This window comes from Trachinotus anak, unplaced genomic scaffold (genome assembly GCF_046630095.1).
Source record: "Trachinotus anak isolate AG129_WGS33_773 ecotype Australia unplaced genomic scaffold, CSIRO_AGI_Tana_v1 ptg000029l, whole genome shotgun sequence".
In the NCBI taxonomy this organism is placed as follows: domain Eukaryota; kingdom Metazoa; phylum Chordata; class Actinopteri; order Carangiformes; family Carangidae; genus Trachinotus; species Trachinotus anak.
The window spans coordinates 422,837-445,057 of NW_027273880.1; the positions used below are offsets into that span (position 1 = coordinate 422,837).

The 22,221-nt window shown below is 41.1% G+C and overlaps 2 protein-coding genes across 2 annotated transcripts in view; both read right to left on the bottom strand.

The window, feature by feature from the left end:
- Positions 1-7,500: 7,500 nt before the first annotated feature.
- Positions 7,501-14,136, bottom strand: LOC139612036 (NLR family CARD domain-containing protein 3-like). Its single transcript, XM_071467161.1, has 7 exons — positions 13,878-14,136; positions 12,682-13,552; positions 12,394-12,567; positions 10,658-10,831; positions 9,199-9,372; positions 8,335-8,378; positions 7,501-8,237 (listed from the first exon to the last, which is right to left on the bottom strand). The coding sequence occupies exons 1-7, from the start codon at positions 14,134-14,136 to the stop codon at positions 7,687-7,689; spliced, it is 2,247 nt and encodes a 748-aa protein (XP_071323262.1). The 3' UTR covers positions 7,501-7,686.
- A 1,731-nt stretch (positions 14,137-15,867) lies between these two features.
- LOC139611995 (protein NLRC3-like) overlaps positions 15,868-22,221 on the bottom strand; it is a 418,379-nt gene continuing 412,025 nt past the window's right edge. The window contains exons 16-17 of the mRNA XM_071467102.1: positions 16,004-17,735; positions 15,868-15,906 (exon numbers count right to left, since the gene is read on the bottom strand). Coding sequence (XP_071323203.1) covers positions 17,564-17,735 — 172 coding nt within the window. The 3' untranslated portion in view covers positions 15,868-15,906; positions 16,004-17,563. The remainder of the gene's footprint in view (positions 15,907-16,003; positions 17,736-22,221) is intronic.

Sequence of the window (22,221 nt, forward strand, 5' to 3'; positions counted from 1 at the left end):
AGTAGAGATACACCAAGAGGAGGAGCTAAGGATTCCGAGATGGAAATGAAACCAAGCAAACTGGGAATTGTTTCATGTGCTGAGTAAGAGAAGGTGTGAAGCTTTACTTAGAGAACACATCTCAGATGGGGACGAGTTTAACGGAAAGTTAGTGGCAGCCAATATGCAGCAGCAAAGGAAACCATACCAAAGAGCACAGGAAGCAGAGGTGAGAAGAATGTTCCATGGTGGAATGAACATTGTAGGCAAGCAGTGAAAATGAGAAACAGCATTTAGGCAGTTGAAAAAACCTCACTCACTAGTCACATTAATCCAGAAGATCTCAAGCAGCAGTTAGGAAAATTATAAGAGCAACCAAGCGTGCACACTGGAGGTGATACTGTGACACAATAGGGAGAGAGACACAGGTATCTGAGGTGGGGGGTATGGTCAGGAAAATGAGTGGCATTAGGAGGAATTCTTTAATACCGGTGTTATATCACAGTTGGGAGACACTCTTGAACGAATGGTAACAGAGAGGCTACTGTACTTTCTAGAAAGTAAAGACTTGTTCTCTCCCTTCCAAAGTGGGTTTCAGAAAGAGAGAAACACAATGGACTCTGTGCTACGCTCGGAGTCAGAAATTAGAAAAGCCCAAACAAATAAGGAGATACAACTGGGTGCTGGACTTCCTCCGTGAGAGAACAATAGAAGTAAGGGCGGGAACAGAATACTCAAGAGTATATCAGGTTTAAAATGGAACCCCGCAGGGAAGTGTTTGTAGTCCGATATTATTTAACATCATGATTAATGATACTTTTTTTTTTTCAACTCTTTATTTATAGATCATTTTCATGTTTTAGTACAGGAAGGTAAAAACAAAAGGACAAATATCAAACATTGAACAATTACCCATATTCAAGGTCCGCGGGTGATCAACAAATCCAAAAGACAAAGTATCATACCCAGGACATGCATACAGTCTCACTCATTAGCCAAATAGGCTTGCCATTTCTGCCATCGTTTTTCCCCTAGATCTTTTTGGAGTCTGACTGAGTAAATCATTTGCTCTAAAACATGTAGTTGTTTTACAATATTAACAAAAGAATCGGTAGTGGGGGCATTTTTCTGGAGCCAACATTTTGTGATGGCCTTTTTACTTGCAGCCAGCAAGACCCTAAGTAGGTACAAATCAGCTTTACTCAACCCATCTGGCATATTCCCAAGATAGAGAGTTGTGAATGATACATTCATATTAAAACATAGAACCTTTGAAATAATTTTTGCCACTTCCCTCCAGAAAAACTGGATGGAGGGGCAAGACCAAAAAATATGAGCATGATCAGCAAAGACCTCTCCACATTCTCTCCAGCAGGCCAGCTGTGTACCAGTCTGTTTGGACTTCTGCTTGGGAGTTATAAAAAACAAATTAAGCTTTTCCAACAGAAGTCTCTCCAAGTCCAGGAGTTGGTGGAGGATGACTGTATTTTCCATGCGTTCAGCCACATGTCCTCTGTAATCACAATGTTCAACTCTTTTTCCCATCGTTGTTTCACATAGTCTGTGGAATCCTTCTTCAATGAGGTGATGCTGTGGTATAACTTGCTTATAAGTCCTTTAATATTCCCAGAGTTGTATGCATCCATAAATATATGAATAATTGCTGGTGGCTCTGCTGGGTTACAACCTTTCAGCTTTTTACAAAAATAATCACGGAACTGTAAGTGCCTGTAAAAGTCATGCCCTCCTAGTCCATACATTTGAAATAAATTGTTAAAGCTGTTAAGTTCCCATTTTTTTTAACAATTTTGCATACAGCTGTAAAACCATAATAGGTCTATTGTTTATATCTATGATCTAGTAATGCTGGTGTGAATTTGGGGTCATACGCTGGCCATCTGAGTAGTTTTATCTGTTTTTGGAGTTCAAATTTTTTAGCCATCTCCCCCCATACCTTCAAAGAGCAGTTAACCCATTGGCTCTCTGTATGTAATATTTTTTTCTCCATTCCCATACAACCAAGCAGTGATTGTATCGGTGCATCTGTTAATGATAACTCCATAGTTTTCCATTCAGCTACATAAGAAGAATTACGCCAACATACTAGGGGTCTCAGTTGGGCTGCTAAATAGTAGTCCCTTAAAGATGGGAGGGCCTTACCACCCCTCTCCTCCGGAAGCTGAAGGGTGGGAAATTTAACCCTTGGTCTCTGTTTATTATAGATGAATCGTGAAATATGTTTATTCCACTTTCTAAATTGATTCAAGGGATTTCCACTGGCAAGGATAAAAAGAGATACAATAACCTAGGGAGGATATTCATTTTTATTGATCTAATTCTGCCACCGAAGTCAAGAGGCAGCAGGCTCCACCCATCAAGGTCATCATATATTTTTTTGTTAATACAGTTACAGTTAATATTGAATAATTGTATCATATCTTTAGGCAAACTCACTCTCAGATATTTAATACAGGGTGTGTTCCAATTAAAACTATACACTGCGTTCAATTCTTCTGTAGGTGTGTAATTAAATATCATAACCTGTGTTTTATGTATATTTAGGGCATATCCTGAATATTCCCCATATGTTTTCAGCATTTTCATTAATAGAGGCAGAATTAAGATTTTTTATTGTGATCAATACATCGTCTGCGTACAGACTTATTTTATAGTCCTCTCCTCCCATGAATATACCTTCTAATTCTGTCTGCTGACGTATTGATTGGGCTAAGGGTTTGATGAATAAATTAAATAAGTTGGGGCTGAGAGGGCAGCCCTGCCTGCAACCACGTTGTAAAGTTATAGAATCAGACAGACTGCCATTAACTTTAATTCTCACAGTGGGGGAGGCATAAAGTGCCTGGATCCAGTGTATAAAATCCTGACTAAACTTAAATCTCTTCATAACTAAATACAGAAATTCCCATCCAACTGAATCAAAAGCTTTTTCCACGTCTAAACTGAGAATGATGGCACTAATTTGGTCTTTGTTAATCTGTTTGATGGTATGTAAGGCTCTTCTTATGTTGTCCTGTGTCTGCCTATTCTTTATGAATCCTCGTCTATTAACAAGGGCATTACAGGTTCCATTCTTTTTGCTAAAATGGTGGCATACAGTTTATAGTCTGAATTTAAAACATTAATAGGCCTGTACCTTTTACAGTCCGCTCTGTCCTTACCTTCTTTGGAGATCACAGATATGAAGGCCTCTCTCCAGGAGGGAGGGAGGGAGCCTCCTTTTAGAACGTAATTAAAACTGGACTCCAAATAAGGGAGCAGGTGATCTTTCATTGACTTATACCATTCTGGAGGAAAGCCATCCGTGCCAGGTGATTTGTTAGTGTTCAAACTTGCGATAGCTTTACTTATTTTCTCCTTTGTTATTGGTGAGATGAGTTTATCATTAGCTTCTTTACCTAGTGTGGAAGGTCTAAGGAGCTCCAAAATTCAGCAGCTGCGTGGTTATCAAACTGTTCTGATTGAGAGTATAAAGATTTATAATATCTTTCAAATGCTTTTTGTATGCCGTCCAAATTGTTAGTAATTTTATTTGTGGTAGGGTCTCTAATCTTGTGGATGGTGTTTTCTGCCTGTTGTTTTTTAAGCTTCCAAGCCAACAATTTTGCAGCCCTAGGGCCAGCCTCGTAATATCTTTGTTTCATGAATCTTATTTTTTTCTCCACCTCCTCACCTAGTATTTTATCTATTTTCTGTTTAGTATGTCTAATTTGTTGTATAATCCAGGGTTCTTTATTTGTTATGTGTATTTGTTCCAGGTCTCTCAGTTTTTCCTGTAAACCAATTAATTTTTGGGTTTTCACCTTTTTAAGTGCAGCTGTCCTGGCTATAATCTTCCCCCTAAGAACCGCTTTAGCTGCGTACCATAATATACTGGGGTTTACCTCACCATTATTATTGTCCTGCATGTATAACACTAAGTCCTTCTCCATTGAATTTCTAAAGGTATGGTCATTTAGCAAACCGGTATTAAGTCGCCATAGAGTTTTTCGCTGTCTACCATCTAAATGTAAAGTTAGAAAAATCCCTGAGTGGTCTGAAAAATCCCTCTGACCTATTCTGCAATATTTCAGCCTATGTAGATCTTTGTCATACATGAAAAAATAGTCAATCCTTGAGTGGGCTGTGTGTCTTGCAGAATAAAAAGTATAACCTGGAGTTGAACCATTCAGAGCCCGCCATACATCAATAAGTCCCAAGTCTTTAATTACTTTGTTTATGCGTTTTTCAATCAAATTCCTTTTTCTTATTCTATCGGTTGTATCTAAAGAAGAGTTCAGAAGTATATTAAAAAGTCCCATACGTTTGTGATGTAATTAGTTCAAATATCCTTTTGAAAAAGGTTATATTGCTTCCAGGGGGAGCATAGACATTAAATAATGTTATTTCTTTCTGGTCTATTTTTCCTTTTACCAAAACAAATCTACCTTCTCTATCATTAATTTGAGATATTAATTCAAATTTGACAGCATTTGAAATCAATATAGCTACTCCCCTTCTTTTTCCTTTCTTATGATGAAAAGAAAGAAACCCAGTCTTTTTAAGTTTTTCATGTTCAGCTCCTGAAAGGTGCGTCTCCTGCCAAAATGCCACATTTATCTTTTCCCTTTTTATTTTAGCTATCATTTTACTTCTTTTGACCAGGTTATTCAGCCCATTTACATTCAGAGACAGTATATTATAGTGTTGATAATGCGTCAGTCTTACATTTGAGACATTCTTGTATCACCCCGGACCAATGGTAATAAACAGTACAGTATAGAACAGAACTTTGTAGAACAGTGAACTGAACTTCCAACAGAAAAGCTGTCATGTCGCTTTAGACAGTGAGGGGGCTGGCCACAAGGTGGGGCCCTCAGTAGTGGAAAAAAAAAAAAAAAGAAAAAGTTTGGTGGCTCTGTCTTTTGCCCATGGGCATCAGCCTATGTTTATATCTGTATATTGTATATATTTATATATATATGTATAATGAGATAATGGGGAAATTATGATTAGGCTAAATGTCTCTCTCATCCCTTGCTGTGGCTCCTGGTTCCGTTCTGCGGTACTCCTTCAACTTCTCCCGAATCTGCTCCTGGAACCGGTGCTTTTCTCCACCGGGTCGGGCCTCCGTTGTCTTCCAGGGTAGAAGCCGAGCCAGCGTCTCCTCCGAGATGTCTTTGCTCTTGGTCCTGCCACCGGGGATCTCGCCCACCGTGTATCCTCTCCTCTGCAGGTCTTCTGCTGTTGTACGTTATAGGGCCTGTTTCAAAAAAAGCATGCATTCTTGTTAGTGGGGTCTGGAAACGTACGCCATTATCTCGTAGTATTTTCTTGATGGGTATATATTCCTTCCTTTTGTTCTGCACCTCCGTTGCATAATCATGGTCAAAATACACCCGTTTGTTTTGGACACGGAGCTCTTTTTTCCAGGCGGCGTGAAGGATCTTTTCTTTGACAGAGAACTGGAGGAAACGGACCACCATAGAGCATGGCGGGGCACTCAGTGGTGGTTTTGGTGCCACTGAGTAATGAAAACTGAATTTAAGGCTGATGCCCGGAGCTCAGTGACTATGCTGCCATGCTGTGTAGCGCGCCACCGGAAATCTGATTAATGATACTTTTGAGCAAACAAGAAATTCAGGAATAGGTAAATCTCTGTATGCTGATGATGGGGCCTTATGGGTAAGGGGGCGGAATCTAAAGTATATTCAGGGAAAACTCCAGGCAGCAGTTGGGATTGTGGAACAGTGGGCAAATGAGTGGGGCTTCAAGTTATCTGTGGCAAAGACACAAGTGATATGTTTTGCCAGGCGTCATAAACAGTATCACTGAAATTATATGAGCAAACATTTGAACAAGTCAGAATAATTAGATTTCTAGGTGTACTATTTGATGAGAAGTTAACCTGGAAACAGCATATTGATAAGATAAGGGACAAGTGTAAAAAGGTCAACATCTCCTGAGATGTTTGTCTGGAAGTGACTGGGGCGTAACCAGAGCTTCTTTGTTGAAGATATACCAAGCCCTTATGAGAGCTACATTGGACTATGGCTGTATAGCTTATATGTCTGCAGCAGTGGGTCATCTTAAAAAGCTGGATGTGGAGCAGGCTCAAGGACTCAGAACATGTAGTGGAGCATTTAAACCATCTCCTGTGGCAGCACTGCAAGTTGAAATGGGGGAAGAGCCATTAAGAATCAGAAGAGTGAAACTAATGCCGGCTTACTGGGTGAACTTACAAGGTCATACTAACTCTCATCCTACTAAGACCATTCTGCAGGATTGTTGGGAGCACAATGAGTCAAACTTTATGAGTTTGACAGCGGGTGTGTGAATATGATTGAGTAACTGTGGCTTGATAACATTATGTGGGTTCGTCTGATCGTTACTTTCACATTTCATTTTCTCTGTTTTTAGAAGAAACCTCAGCCTCAGAAAGAAAGAGCTGCAGGACAAATCCTAAATGATGAAGTCTGCACTGGAGTCCCAGCCTGCATTAGAGACTGTAGATGGATGGATATAAATATAATATTTAGAAATATATATTATAATGGATGAGTAGAAAAATGAATATACTATAATACATTGATATTAATGCAAATATACTATGGGGTAATATAATAGATGGATAGAAATATAAAATATTAATAGGCAATTAAATCCTTTCTATATATGCATATGCAAATAGAACAACAAATGCAATAAAGACTGTATAATAATTCAATGTGTTCAACATGTTCTGTATGACCAGGTATGAGTAGACTTGCTATGGACCACGTGTGTTTTGGTTCCTTTGTTTTATGAGGAATGAAATAAAACTGTATGTGCCAGGAAATGTTACATCATCAGTTAACATATCCATTAATACCTCCTGACTGTTGTGTTCATCATTAGTGCCTGCAGACTATGTTCTGACAACCTGAGATATTCAACTGTTTCCATATAAAGCTTTATAATATCAAGTTACTGTTGGGGAAACATGAATAACAGCATGACCTAGTTTGTACTCATGAAGATAGGAATTAAAAACTGTTTCCAGAACTTTGTGACAGCATTATATGTTTTTAGTTTTAATGGCAGAAATTTTCTGCACGTCCTAAGTGGATCGCTACGTCATGGTTTGGGGGGTGTAATTGTATTATCACATCACGCCCCCTGGTCTGCAGGCTGCAGCGGGACCCTTCTCCAGGCCACTGACATCCTTCAGGTGTACGACTGCCACCAGCTCGGTTGCAGTATTGACACGCAACTGTAGTTGCAATAAAGCTGCAAGGGATGTTTCCAAAGGTCTATAGACGTGCTTTCAAAATAAAAGACCAAGAGGTACACTTCAAGCTGTTTTTGACAAAGTCACTGTAAAACCTAATGTCTTAGAACTTTTCATTCTTCCCTCTGGACATAAATGTTCAACACCAAGAGCCTCAGAACCAGGTCTTTTCTCAGACCTTCAAACAAACTGACAGAATTTCAGTTTGAACTGAGTCAGTTGAGAAGTCCTGAGATTCACAGAGAGACCAAACATTCACAGTGATACTTTTATTGTGAAAGGATAAACAAATGACAGATTATTAAATATAGATATTTCCTGTAATATTTGTAACATGTACATTAATCTGAAAACATGTTAGTGAGTGAAAGAGACATGTACAGACTGAACGATCTGTTCAACAGTGAGAGAGTTTCTCTAACAGGAGGAGACTCTCTCTACTACACTGAACACAGAGACACTGAGGAGCCAGACGAACAGAACCCAAACCCAGTATACAGAGGCTGAGTGAAGGTGGTGTTGAAGGTGTGGAGGTGGATCAGTGAGTCAGAGGAGACTCTGTAGAAGGACAGAGAGCCAGCAGGACAGTCCACATACACTGCTACTCTCCTCTGTCTGTTGGGGACAGAGGAGGAGGAGACGGAGAAGGAGATAGATGTTTCTCTCTTATTGTGACAGACAGAGTGAACTTGATCAGAGCAGTACAGTCTCCAGGACTGATGGTTCTCTCCAAACACACAGTCTTTTCTGTTTCCTCTCCTTCTGATTCCTCTGTAACTCACTGATATATAAACCCTTCCACTCCACTCCACCTCCCAGTAACAGCGACCAGTCAGACCAGTTCCACACAGCAGCTGAGCCCAGTGGTCAAATCTGTCTGGATGATCAGGATACGACTGATCCTCCTCCACATGTGTCACCTTCCTGTTGTCGTCAGACAGTTGGAGCTTTGTGTTCACTGTGTTTGTGTCGATTGTGAGTTCACAGGAATCTGATGGAGACAACGAGACGCAACACAGGTGGAGTTATTGATCTGTTGTGACTGAGTCTTGTTTCGTTTTCATGAATCAAATGAAAAACACACTTACACTTCCTCAGACCTCGTCTCAACCATTGGACTCCACCAGGCACCCTGAAAGAGGGAGGGGGCACATTCACATTCAGCATGCAAACATAGACATTACACTGCTTTTAAAGACAGATGGTTTATTACTCTCTTCAGATGTAGGCTTGTATGTATGGACGTACAGTCACCACAGAGAGAAAGGTAGTGGAGTCTTTATCTTGTCATTATACAGAGAAAATATTTCATCATTTGTGAAGACACACAATCCTTAAAGCTTCCCTCCTGTATGTTGAGTTTAGAGTCTTTCACTTTGCTCGACAGTTTCACAGTCTGTGATATGTTAGATGAATAAATCTGACAGATGTTCACATGTCAGGGAAGAGACTAAACCAGAGACAGTCAGAAACACATGTTGGAGAGGATCAAACAGCAGGAAGCTCAAACTGCTGGAAATTCTTCTTCTGTATCTTATCAAAATGAAGACTGTGAGACTCCTTGGTTACTGTGAGCAAATGAGTTCAACAGTAATGACCTGCTGCTCAAACCTCTGCTAACAAAGGGGAGCTGTGAATTTAGTGTGCAGGTACTCTTTCTTTGTATCGCAGCGCCTGTCCCACTGAGGTTAAATACATGTGAACGACTACTTACAACTACATTTAGGAAAACATCTTGACCATCAGTAGGTGAACAATAATAATAATAATAATAATAATAATGATAATAATAATATAGAAATAGATGAAAAATCTCCACAGACTCCACATAAAGTAATTTTCAGAGTCTAGAAATGACTGTTTAACAAAATCCTACACAGTTTGGATGAATATTCGCTAATGCAAATCAGGTTTTACATGGTCATCAGTTAAACAGGTTGATGAATCCTGACCTGAGAATTTCCAGTGAACACTGTGGACTTGCGGCGGCAGCAGACAGCAGCCTCACTCCTGAATCCTGCAGGTTGTTGTTACTCAGGTCCAGTTCTCTCAGACTAGAGGACTGGGAGCTGAGGACTGAGGACAGAGCTTCACAGCTTCTCTCTGAGAGCTCACAGCCACTCAGGCTGAAGAGACAATAATGAAGAAGAGGACAAACAATATCTGTGTTAAAAGGAACAAAAACCTCAGTTTGCTTCACAGTTCCCAACAAACTAACAGCACTGCATTTCAAAACTGGGCAGAATATTAAACAGATATTTTTTCTGTGGATCACAGATCTGCCCCTGTCCACATGAAGTGTCCTTGGGCAAAAACCTGACCTCACCAGTTCCTTGCATAAGTAGGTCCCTGCCATCAGTGAGTTTGAATAGATGAATGAGAGGCAACATGTAAAGTGCCTTTGGTACAAGTGCTATATAAATACAGGGAGGTCCACCAGGGGAGCATCTGCAGGGGTCATGGTGGAGATAATCACGTCCTGGGCCCAGAGCTGGGTGCGATACTGAGGCAGGTCAGGCCAGTAATGTTGTATAGAGCGAAGCAGCACAACCACAAGACAGAAGCAACATGGTCAAAGGAGGAGAGCTGCTCTTCAAACATGACGCCCAGGTTTCATGGTTGAGGTAAGTTGAAGAGGTGATTTTGATATTGACATTGTGATGGAGAAAGTGGCCATGATGAGTAGGAGTTCAGTCTAAGAGAGGTTGAGCTGAGGCTGAACGACAGACATTAATCTTGAATTCACTTATTCCTCCTGACAGCAACATTCAAAGACATCCAATTGACTGTGACGCTGACATTACATCCACATCTCTTAAGGATGTAGTAATTATGTATGAAGTTTCTCAGTCGACTTTAGATTCAGTCCAGAAATGTGTTTCTTCAGAGAACGTCAGAGAAAATTACTGACAGAGGCAGAAACTACAGTGATTCCACAGATAAAGGTCATCAAATAAAACTGTGCAAATTATTATTATGAACCAGTGGCATTAGTATTATTAATTAGTTCATTTGTCCATTTGTCTTTCAAGTTATTACTTTTTATTGGTTGATAAAACATACAACATGTTTTGTCATAGTTCTCATTACCTATTATTTAGTTGTAGTCCTGAAAAAAAAGGTTGTCAGTGAATGATTTAGCTTTCACTGGCGTCATTAACACTGACATGTAATTATCCAAACCACATCACAAATCATCATCAATGAATTTATATAACTAAACCAGAGTTCATATATGTGTGCTCTACAGAATATAAAGTTGAAGATGACAAATGGACTGAAACATTTAAAAATGTGAAAAATCATTAGAGAAGCTGTTTAAAGTGTACTGCCCTCCCTGATGTCAACAGTGTTGGACTTGATATACTCGATATTTCCAGTCATTTCAAACAAACAGTAACTTCATCTGACCTGAGAGTTTCCAGTGAACAGTGTGACCTCCTCAGTGCAGCAGACAGTGACTCCACCCCTGAATCCTGCAGGTTGTTCTTACTCAGGTCCAGCTCTCTCAGACTAGAGGACCGGGAGCTGAGGACTGAGGACAGAGCTTCACAGCTTCTCTCTGAGAGCTCACAGGCGCGCAGACTGACAATGAAAAAATGAACATGAGGACATGTAAATGTTAAAAGGAACAAAAATCTCAGTTTGCTCTACAGCTTGAAGCAAACTAACAGCAAATGCAGAGCAGCTGATCATTTGGAAGCTGATTCACTTAAAATCCTGTTTACCGCCTGGGTTTATCTTGAGAGGAGAAGCTAAAACATGGGTTAATGTAATTGTTCAATCACAAGTTTAATACCTCGCCTTACCTGAAATCACCTGTCATCCTATTGACCACACCCAAGATGTTATATAACCCCACCCTTGTGGTCTGCAGAGCTCTTTCCTTCAAACCACGATGAGAACAAAGAGAAACACTACGAATTAAAGAATGGACTTTAAAACCTTACATTATTTTATTGGGTTAACATTATGGCAGTTATTTGATTAGCATTTTATAGTTTCATGGCCTTTGAATGTTTATTTGTATTGCGTAGCATTAGATTAGAAGTAAGTTCAGGAAAAGTCAGTTTGAGACAGCCATGATCAAAATCACCAAAGACCTGTTAATGGCAGCTGATTCTGGGGTTAACCATACTTGTGCGCCTTGATTTGAGCTCAGCCTTTGACACAATCTCTTATCGCTCCTCTCCAAGAGAAATTAGCAGCCATTAGCATCATTAGCATCCCTCTCACCTGGTTTAAATCATATCTATCTGGTCACACTCAGTTTGTTTGGTTAGACAATTTTTGATCATAAGCTTGCCCAGTTCTTAGCTCTGACATAAGGCTCCCACCTATTTATCATCCACCTTCTGCCTCTTGGACACATTTTTTAGGAAATGTAATATTCAGTTCCTCTGTTATGCTGATGACACCCAGCTGTTCAAGTCTTCTTATCCAAAGTCCACCCTTCCACCATCTTCCCTCTCTGATTGTCTACTGGAAATTATCTCCTGGTTGTCCTCTAACTTTCTGAAACTCAGCAGTGATACAACTGAGGTTCTCCTTGTTAGTACCAAAACTACCTTAGCCAAACTTGACAGTTTATCTCTAGTTATTGACAATGTCACAGTTCCTCCTGCATCCCAGTTAAAAAGTTACACCTTGCACTTCTAAGCCCATGTCAATAACATCACCCAGGCTGCATCTTTCCATATACAAAATATCAATTGCTTACACTGGTCACTGCTAGTGTTGTGTGCTCATTAGTCACAACCTGCATTGATTATTGTGAATCTATCCTCTCTGGTCTTCCTCGCAAACTCCTCCATAAACTTCACATATTACACCTGTCTTCCAGCAATTGCTTTGGCTCCCTGTCAAACACCATATTAATTTCAAGATTCTGCTTCAAGTAACCTTGCAACAACCTGGCACCTCCTTATGTGTCTCATCTACTCCATATCTGCACACCTGCCCCTACTCTTGGATCTTCCTCTCCTATTAATCTCAGTGTATCTCCTGCTTATCTGACTACCATGGGGTTTGGAGCCTTCAGCTGTGTTGGCCTTCAACTCTGGAACTTAAATAAACTGTATGGACTCTCTAATGTCAGCATTGCTGGACTTGAGAAATGCTTACAGTCATTTAAAACAAGGTCTGACCTGAGAGTTTCCAGTGTACAGTGTGGACTCATCAGTCCAGCAGACAGTGACTCCACCCCTGGATCCTGCAGGCTGTTGTTACTCAGGTCCAGCTCTCTCAGACTAGAGGACTGGGAGCTGAGGACTGAGGACAGAGCTTCACAGCTTCTCTCTGAGAGGTTACAGCCACTCAGTCTGAAGAGATGATAACAAGGAATTAAAGAAGAGAGGAATTTATTTCCTCTGCAGTTGAAAAGATATGAGTCTCTTTATATAACGATGAATAAATCTGACGATCTATACACTTACAGAGCTTTGTTAGAGGCTTTGACCACTGGCAGCAGCCTCAGAAGAGCTTCCTCTGAAGCAGAGTATTTCTTCAGGTCAAACACATCCAGATCTTTTTGTGATGACAGTAAGATGAAGACCAGAGCTGACCACTGAGCAGGAGACAGTTTATCTGTGGAGATACGTCCTGATCTCAGGGACTGTTGGATCTGCTCCACTAGAGAGCCATCATTCAGTTCATTCAGACAGTGGAACAGGTTGATGCTTTTCTCTAAAGAGGGAGTCTTTTTGATTGTCTTCTTGATGTAATGAACTATTTTCTGAATTATTTTTGAGCCACTTCCTGTCAGTGTCAGTAGGCCTCTTAAGAGAGTCTGATTGGTCTGCAGTGAAAGACCCAGGAGGAAGCGGAGGAACAAGTCCAAGTGTCCATTTGGACTCTGTAAGGCCTTGTCCACAGCACTCTGGTAGAAGAGTTTGGATTTGTCTCTGAACAGTTTAAACCACAGGGATGTTGGTTGTTCTTCTGACATCAAATTGACTCCAGAGTTGATGAAGGTCATGTGGACATGAAGAGCAGCCAAAAACTCCTGAACACTCAGATGGACGAAGCAGAACACCTTGTCCTGGTACAGCCCACTCTCCTCTTTAAAGATTTGTGTGAACACTCCTGAGTACACTGAGGCTGCTGTGATATTGATGCCACACTCTGTCAGGTCTGATTCATAGAAGATCAGGTTTCCTTTCTGCAGCTGCTCAAAAGCCAGTTTTCCCAGAGATTCGATCATCTTCCTGGTCTCTGGACTCCAGTGTGGATCTGTTGCAGCTCGTCCATGATACTTGATATTCTTCAGTTTGGACTGAACCACCAGGAAGTGGAAGCAGGTTCCCCCTGATGAGGTTTGTCAGCAGCACGTGCACTGAGGTGGACTCTGTGACATCAGTCAGGATCTCAGTGTTGTGGAAGTCCAGAGGAGGTCGACACTCATCCAGACCGTCAAAGATGAACACAACCTGGAACTGATCAAACCTGCAGATTCCTGCTTCTTTGGTTTGAGTGAAGAAGTGATGAACAAGTTCCACCAAGCTGAACTTTTTCTCTTTCAGCACATTCAGCTCTCTGAAGGTGAAGGGAAATGTGAACTGTATGTCCTGGTTGGCTTTGTCTTCGGCCCAGTCCAGAGTGAACTTCTGTGTTAAGACTGTTTTCCCAATGCCAGCCACTCCCTTTGTCATCACTCTTCTGACTGGTTCGTCCCTTCCAGGTGGGGGTTTAAAGATGTCTTCTTGTCTGATGGTTGTTTCTGGTCTGGCTGGTTTCCTGGATGCTGTTTCAATCTGCCTGACCTCATGTTCATCATTGACCTCTCCAGCCCCTCCCTCTGTGATGTAGAGCTCTGTGTAGATCTTATTCAGAAGGGTTGGATTTCCTGCTTTAGCAATTCCCTCAAACACACACTGGAACCTCCTTTTCATCTTAGATTTGAGTTTGGGCTGGCATTTCTTAAGAGCCACTGAATGAACAACAGATAATAGGAAAACATTTAATAGCACAGCAGATACTGCATATTTTAGAGAAATCTTTCAAATTACATACTAAATTGGCACATATCCTCCTTGGGTATTACTCCTTTGTTAAAACACATTAGCAACTCAAAAATTAAATAGCTGCCATTTCCATTACTTGCCAACATTACTGGCAAGTAAATGTCATTTTTTTGTAATAAGTTTATCCATAATTTATCCATATGAAATGTCAAGGGGGTCATATCAAAGACTTTAACAACATAGAAGATGAAACTGAGTACCCTGTTAAAAACAAAAGATGCAGTAGAGTACATTTCAGCAAAAATATCAACAAACTCAAAGTTGACTCATGAATTTTTGTTAATTTCTGCATTTAAAAATAATTTACCATACATTTTCATTATTTTTGCATATACTTTTCTTTAACAGTGCAGTTTTTTCTTTCATACTAAGATATTAGGACATGTGTCTTTACATGATAATGTTGCAGAGGACATGAAGAACTGTTCGTCTGGGGTAAATACTGCCGAACATTATCAACTATTTGCTGTGTGAATGTGACAGTATTATATGATAAGTCAGGCCTAGTTTATGTGGCCAGTCCATTGTATTTAACGTGGCTGATTCTGGGGAAGAAATCACAATGAAAACAAAAGTGAATTTCCTGGAAGCTCAACATGACAGTCCAACAACTGAAAGCTGGTTAACGCACATGGAGTTAACTTTTCATGGTAAAATCCAAGCTGCACCTGAAATGTTTGTGCCTTACTGACAAGCCACCAGAAAACCTGTTGAACGCTACCTGCTGTAGAAGCTGCACGGGCTGACGAATCTTGAGGCCCAACTTGTGACTGTTTTCCTGTTGGGGGACAGTGATTTTATATGATAAATAGTTATTTGTAAAAAATATGCATTGTCCATTTTCATTATACCTGCATTGCTTAAAAATAAAATATGTTCTGACATCCAGAAATTAAACAGCTTAAGCTTTGAATACATTTCAGGTGTTTGTAAATCTATTGGATACTGTTGTTTATCCATAATGGGACATGTATATCATGTTTTTCTTTTCCTGGGACTGACCTTCATTGCCTTTGATCTTCTTTAAAATCCACTTTGCCACATGCATAGCATGTTGAGTAGTGTACATGTTGACCATCAAATTCACTGTTTGCGGTCTGCTTGCATCCTCCAGATAGCACCTTTTGATGGCAGGGAAACCATCGGGTAACTCAGCATCCTGCAGGTACCACTGGAAGAGTTCCAGTTCTTTAGCTCCCAAATCCTGCAAAGCTTCCAGCAGCTGCTCCTTCACAGACGCCTCCATCTTTTCTCCCTGGTAGCATCAGAGGATTTTTACAGCTCAATAACACACTCTTTAACCAAGAATAAAAATCTCAGATGATCATATTACATGCTCTGATATGTTTGTTTGCTGCACTGAGCTGATGTTGATGTTGAAGGGATGAAAGATTGTAAAATGCATCAACAGATCAGTAAAAAACCTTTGTGATCAGTGACTGTCGACCTGGTAAACAATTATCAATGAATCTTACAGATCTGTGAGATTAAACTGAGCCAACTGCAGCCACCTGCTCTCCAACTTCATCCAGGACAAATTCAAGTCACACATCGGTCTGACTCACAGCAGTGACGGCCGACAGCAGACAGAGACTGTGGCTCAGTCTTCATTCTGCTCCTCAGACGTCGCAGCGTCGGCTGTGGGTTTGATGAGAGAACAGCTGAGACACTTCACAACAAGTTTGTGGTGTGTGGGTTTAAAAGTGATTTAACAGGTACAGCTCAGTTCACTCACCTGGTTTGGTGATTCTCAGTTGAATTGGGTGTTTAGGCATCTCAGCTAAATTTATTTTTACAGCTTTTAGACGTCGAGCTCATGTGTGATCTTATTTAACAAACAGTATTTCTTTGCAAAAGAAGAGTCAAACCTGTCATATGGTTTTATGGTTCTGGGCCTTGTTTTTTTTTTTATTCTCATTAAAGAAAAATTCTGGATTATGTCAATATACTGACATGAATCATTTCAAATGCTTGTCTCTGAGTCAGACCAGAACACCACCAGTTATCAAGTGTTTTTCCCCATCAGCTCCAGCTGTTGAAACAGGAAGTGGAGGACTCCATTTCCACTGACTGAGCCCTGTCAAAGGAAAGTTTCTGTTCCAGACAAAGTCATTTTATGTTATCAGCTGCTGATCAAATAACTGGTTCAACTCTGAGTTACTTATTTTTTCATAATACTTAATAATTAATAATACTGAATGTTAATGTGTGTGTAAATTCCTAATAACTGCCTCCAAAGTTTCCTTCAGTGACTCTAACCACAGACATGAGTTACCAGGGAAACAGAGACAGGGTCCAGCTGCTCCTCCTCTCATTCATTTCTTCAGCTGAATCACTGAGTCCTATAGTCAAAGGACAAACATGATGTGGTTCGTCTTTAACCACATCAGCCCTGAAGAGTAAACGTCACATGCAGCTGTTCTCCAGCGGCTGTCCGGCCGAGCTCAGGCCGCCTTTAGTGGGCTCGGACAGCGTAACAGCAGCGGGGCATGTCCGCCTCCTCCACAGGCTGATTCAGCCATGACAGTTGCCTTCAGTCATCAGCATGTGGAGCAACACAGTGATAACGACTCTGTGTTTCACTGCTGACCATCAAACCTCTCTGCTTCTGCTCTCATTCCACCGCTTCTACCGGGAACATGGACCCGACATGGCGGACAGAGTTAAAGCTGCTCCAGACTTTACTGTTACTGAGTCATAATAACACGATAACTTCCACTGTTTCTGCTGGAACTCAGGTCATTACAGGTACTAACGACTCAAACATTAAAAAACTCCTCACATCACCTTCAGGAGGAGAAAATAATCCGCGTCTCAGTGTTCGTTAGAAGAGAAACTAAACTTCAACCAGGAGGAGCCCAGGGAGGCTTGTGTGGGGGGGGCAGTGGGTGGAAAACCATGGATGTATAAATACCATGGATGTGTTACAAGAACAGCAAACCGGATCTAAAAATGGCTTCCGGCTTACTTCCGCGTTATGTGGCCCATAGAGACTGCGCAGTAGTGTCACTCCCATCCTGCCTTTGGGCAATGAGAGCGATGGATGTACTATAAGAACTTGTAATAGTCTTATCAGCAGATCCAAAAGCAGTCCCAGCGTTTGTCCCTTGAAAAACTAATCAGGAGCATTTTAAAGGATCAGTTCTCTCCATCAGAGGTGTTTGTCAGGTGGTCAAACAGTGTCTGAAACACCCACCTCCCTCAGTGATTGGTCAGCTGTGTACAGGTTAGTAAGTAGGCGGGGCTTGAACTTCTCTCTCAGCTCTTTTTTCATTCTCCACTCAGATTATTTCTGTCACTTTTCATGTGAACAACTTAGGTCGACACTATGAATGTCCTCCAGCAGAGACTGAACATGGGAGAAGTTGTCTAATTTCAACCCACAGCTGGATCCAGGTCCAGATCCAGGTCCAGGTCTAAGTCCAGGTCCAGCAGAGTCTGGTGTGTCCTGCTGCTGCTGCTCTGGGCTTCAACACAGCACACAAACAGCTTTAAGTGTGAATAATGATGGAGCAGTGATGTGAGTGCTGAGCTCTGACATGGAGAAGAGTCATGGACAGTTAGAGATCCTCATCTCACCTCTGAGCTCTGGTCTGGCTCTCATGGCCCCCACACAGAGTGGTTTTAGAGGGAGGGGCTCCCTCCTCTCTGTCCTCACACTGATCCATGCTGCTGAGTTCACATCCACATCAGCTCACACACACTTTCTACCTTCATGTGGAGAGAAACACACATCATGAAATCTGAAATCCTGTTTCATATCAGGGTCAGTTGAATGCAGTCAGACAGCAGTGTGAGGAGGAGGAAGCTGCCATCAGCTGCTGTACTTCTACCATCAGTCCACTAGATGGAGTCATGAAGCTGCAGTGAAGTGAAGAGCAGCCCAGCTCACACGCTGCATGGGCGACTGTTTCAGGACTGAGAGCCAATGATTTCATCTGACAGTCTCTTTGTCTACAATGTCCCTGTAGAAAATGACTCAATGAAACAAGCTACAGCTGATTATTTCACACACAACAACCCCGACTGAATCTATTTCACCTCAAAGCTCAAATAATACAACATTAAGTAATCATCATGTTATTTTCAGGTAGATTTTAAGGTGATCCTGTTATGTTCAGTCAGGGAGGTTAGTTTTAGTTCTACTTCCCCCTGCTCTGTCAGCTTGCAATGAGCACTCAAGCTGATGCCTGTCAGTCACATGACATGACGAACCTACTCCTGACTCCTGGAGTCTGATGTTTCCCGTCAGTTGTTCGTCAGTTTACAACACGAGCAAAGAGGAGAAAGGAGTGAAAAATGTTCCTGACATGACCCTTACATGGAGAAAGAGAGAGGAGAAAGATGGCGTGACCAGTGAGAGAGGACGACTGCAGAGTTTGGCTGATATCCTCAATCACCAGGGACGAGCTCCTGTAAACCAAGCAAACAATAAAAAAGAAAAAAAGAGCACTGGTTGATATGAAACAACAGACTTATGAACTGTTGGAAAGTTCTCTGACTTGCAGGTTAAAGAAACTCAAAAGAGTCGTCCTCAGTAACTGTGAGTTCACATGTGAGGGATGAATATTGAACAGTATGTTACAGTATTATACTGTTGTAAACAGTGGCCTCTGGTCAATTATCCAGATGTGAAAGACACATGACATGTGATATTAAACTTAAATTAATTATGCAAAAGTAGCTGTTAAGTACAAACTGTTTACTCTTCCTACTTCACCCTGTATCCATCTAATTATTATAACAGCCGGAGGAAGTACAGGTAGTACAGGAGTGGACCCGTGGAGAAAGAAAATTCAGTGATTTCTGTACAGAAACATCCTTTGACAGGACGCACACTGGAAGAGAAAAGAGGATAAAGGAGCTCGGACCGGACCAGCTCAACTTAAACATTAAGCAGCAGGCAGGTGATTGAGGACGGGCCTACACTCAAGGCTTCTCCCGCTCTTGTTACAACAGATGGAGCTGGATATCTGGATGTGGTGTGGTGCCTTTTATTGCTTTCCCTGTTTGCTTTTTCAAAGTGCTGGGACCGAAACGTGGAGGACAACGACGGGGATACAGGACCTTAAACACCTTTCTGAAGTGTTGCTGTCAGTGTTGTTGACTGAAGTGTTGAAGTGTTGTCAAGATGGTTGCAAGCGCAGCCACCTTCAGTTTCTCTGGCAGGCTGAGCAATGATGAACAGTTAGATGAGGGCTACAGGATCGGCTTCAGACGGCACAATGAAGAGGTGACACAAAACCTGCACTTCCTGTCCAGAATAATTGACTGTGTGAAGTTATTACTATTATTATTATTATCCAGTTTCTTTTATTGTCAATTTATTATTAGTGAAAATAAAAAAATATGATTAATTATCTTCATATCTTATCACAGAGATTCTCTCTGTTCCATGGTGGAGCAAAGCAGCGGCTCTCAGCCAACAAAGAAGCATCGGGGACTCATGGTCCAGGGGCCCAGTGAAGGATTGCAGCAGATTTGCAGCAAATCTATGTGTGAATTGAATCCAGAATCAGTTTTGAATCCAATCCTGAGATTTTCTGAATCGTGCAGCCCAAGTAGTCCAGGCTGATAGAGCCAATCGGGAGCCACCATGGGTGTCTCCGTCATCATTTCCAAAGGTCTGGAGTTTTCAAAATAGAACAGGTGCAGCAGCGTTTCTGAAAGTCTCTGTTTTAGAGGCTGAAGACTCTGGAGGAGAGAGGACGGGGGAGGAAACAAAGAAGAAGAGATGAGTTTCAAACTAAAATGTAGCAGAGTGGACAGAGTCAAACACAGGAAGTAAAGCAACAGTGGGCACACAAGGTAAGTAATTACAAAATAATGACCATGTTCAACAGTTGTCATGCAAAGGGCAGGTGTGGTGTTGCCTCTGTCTGCAAAGGGCAGATGATGGTATGGGCACTGGGAACACTTAAAAAAGATGTTTCAAAAAGAATTGTCAGCAGGCTGGAGTATGTGCTCAAAAAGTGATATTTTATTAACAAAACAGAAGACAAGATAAATCCTGGGCAATTTAAAAAGAAAAAGAATCTAAACCATAACAAGCAAATTCTAAAACTGCACCCTCACAGCAAGCTGCCACCTGCTTCACCTCTCTCTCCCCTTTGACCTCTGAATGGTGGAGCAAACCATCCTCTCAGGTAAGTATGGGGGTGAGCTAAAATGCTCGCCATCCCAAGCACCCCAACCCCACACTACCCCAACCCACACTGAAAGGACCTGATAGCACACACCTGTTTCCTCTCTCGCTGGCTGAGCAGCTAATTAACCCCACTCAGACAGAGACCTGAAAATATGCAGTGTGGGCCGACCCTTCCAACATAAACCACACAAAAATATCTCAAAACCCAAATATAAAACAATCCCTGAAAAATTAATAGAAACATTTACTCAAAATATAAAATACTCCACCAATGATAACAACAACACAATGATAATGTGGGGGATCAGGGCAGAGTGAAAAGGGGGTGGAGCAACCTTTTCACGGCAGGTCATGACATCTTTATTCTTAATATAATGTTTGATCCCAGAAAATGATAATAGATGAATGGAACTCAAGATAATTCTGTTGAAATAGTGAGACTTGTTTTTTCATGTGAAGGTGAATAAGGTAGAGTCTGTTTTTAATAAATGATGGTGGAACATGTCAAACCTGTTTTTAACACACACACACACACACACACACACACACACACACACACACACACACACACACACACACACACACACACACAGAGTCATGTGACTTCCTGTAGCTGCAGAGGGGAGGAGCAGCTGAAAGTGAAAGTGTTCAGTGAGCTCAGACTCCATTTGAAGTGGACGGAGCAGAAGGAGGGAAACTGAAGGCTGAGGCAGGTGAGTGTTAACACAACATTATTATTATTTTACTGTCAAAACTAAAACATAGAAGAGGAGACGAGTTTAAAACTAAAACAGAGAAGAAGAGATGAGTTTAAAACTAAAACATAGAATAAGAGATGAGTTTAAAATAAACCAGAGTCAAAGGCTCCAGACCAACAACTGTTATACAAAGAGCAGGTCATGACATCTGTAGAACCCGATAATGTAATAACCCCGATAATGTAATAAAAAATTTCACTTGAGTGGATTGAAAATGTAATAAAACCTGATAATGTAATAACTTCCCAATAATGTAAGAAAGTGCATTTCCCAATAATGTAATACACTCTTAACCAATAATGTAATAAAGTATTACATTAAAGGGAGGTTATTACATTATCAGGTTAGCCTTCATTTCAAGGGACCTGATAATGTAATAATACTCCAATAATGTAATCATTTAACAGGAGATCACCCATTACTTGGTTTCAAGTGGTGTGTTCAAGGTTATATTTCTGTGTAAGCAACACAAGCTCCAGAGCGCCACCAACAGGTCAAAGTTGGACATGCATGAATGGTTAACTTTGACCCGTTCATCCGTTTTCACAAACGATGTATCACTGGGGCCCTCGGGCCAAGCCTAGGTAAACGCATCCTTAATGTCTTTTTCCGCCAAATTGGATTTCCACCATCTTTGATTTGATCAAAAACCTTTAAAAGGCCTCTCTTGTCACAAATTTTGTCTAATCTTCTTGAAACGTTGCCCAGGTGATATTCAGACCATGACACATAAATGCATTCAGCATCTTCTTCAAATTCAAAGGCACTAATCAAACTTGACATTGAGGTTGCCAAACAGGAAGTAAGCCCATTTCTCAACAACCCTTTAACATATCTCAATCAAACTTGGTATATAGACTCATGACATCATCCTGGGGACACCCAAAACATCTGGTGACCTTTGACCTCTAGGGGGACACATATTCTGTCCAATCTTAATGAAACTTAGCGTATGATCTTCAGACCAAGCTGAACAAATGCGTCAAACAGATTCTTCTCAAATTTAAAAACAGGGTCAAAGTTAGCCATTCATGCATGTCCAACTTT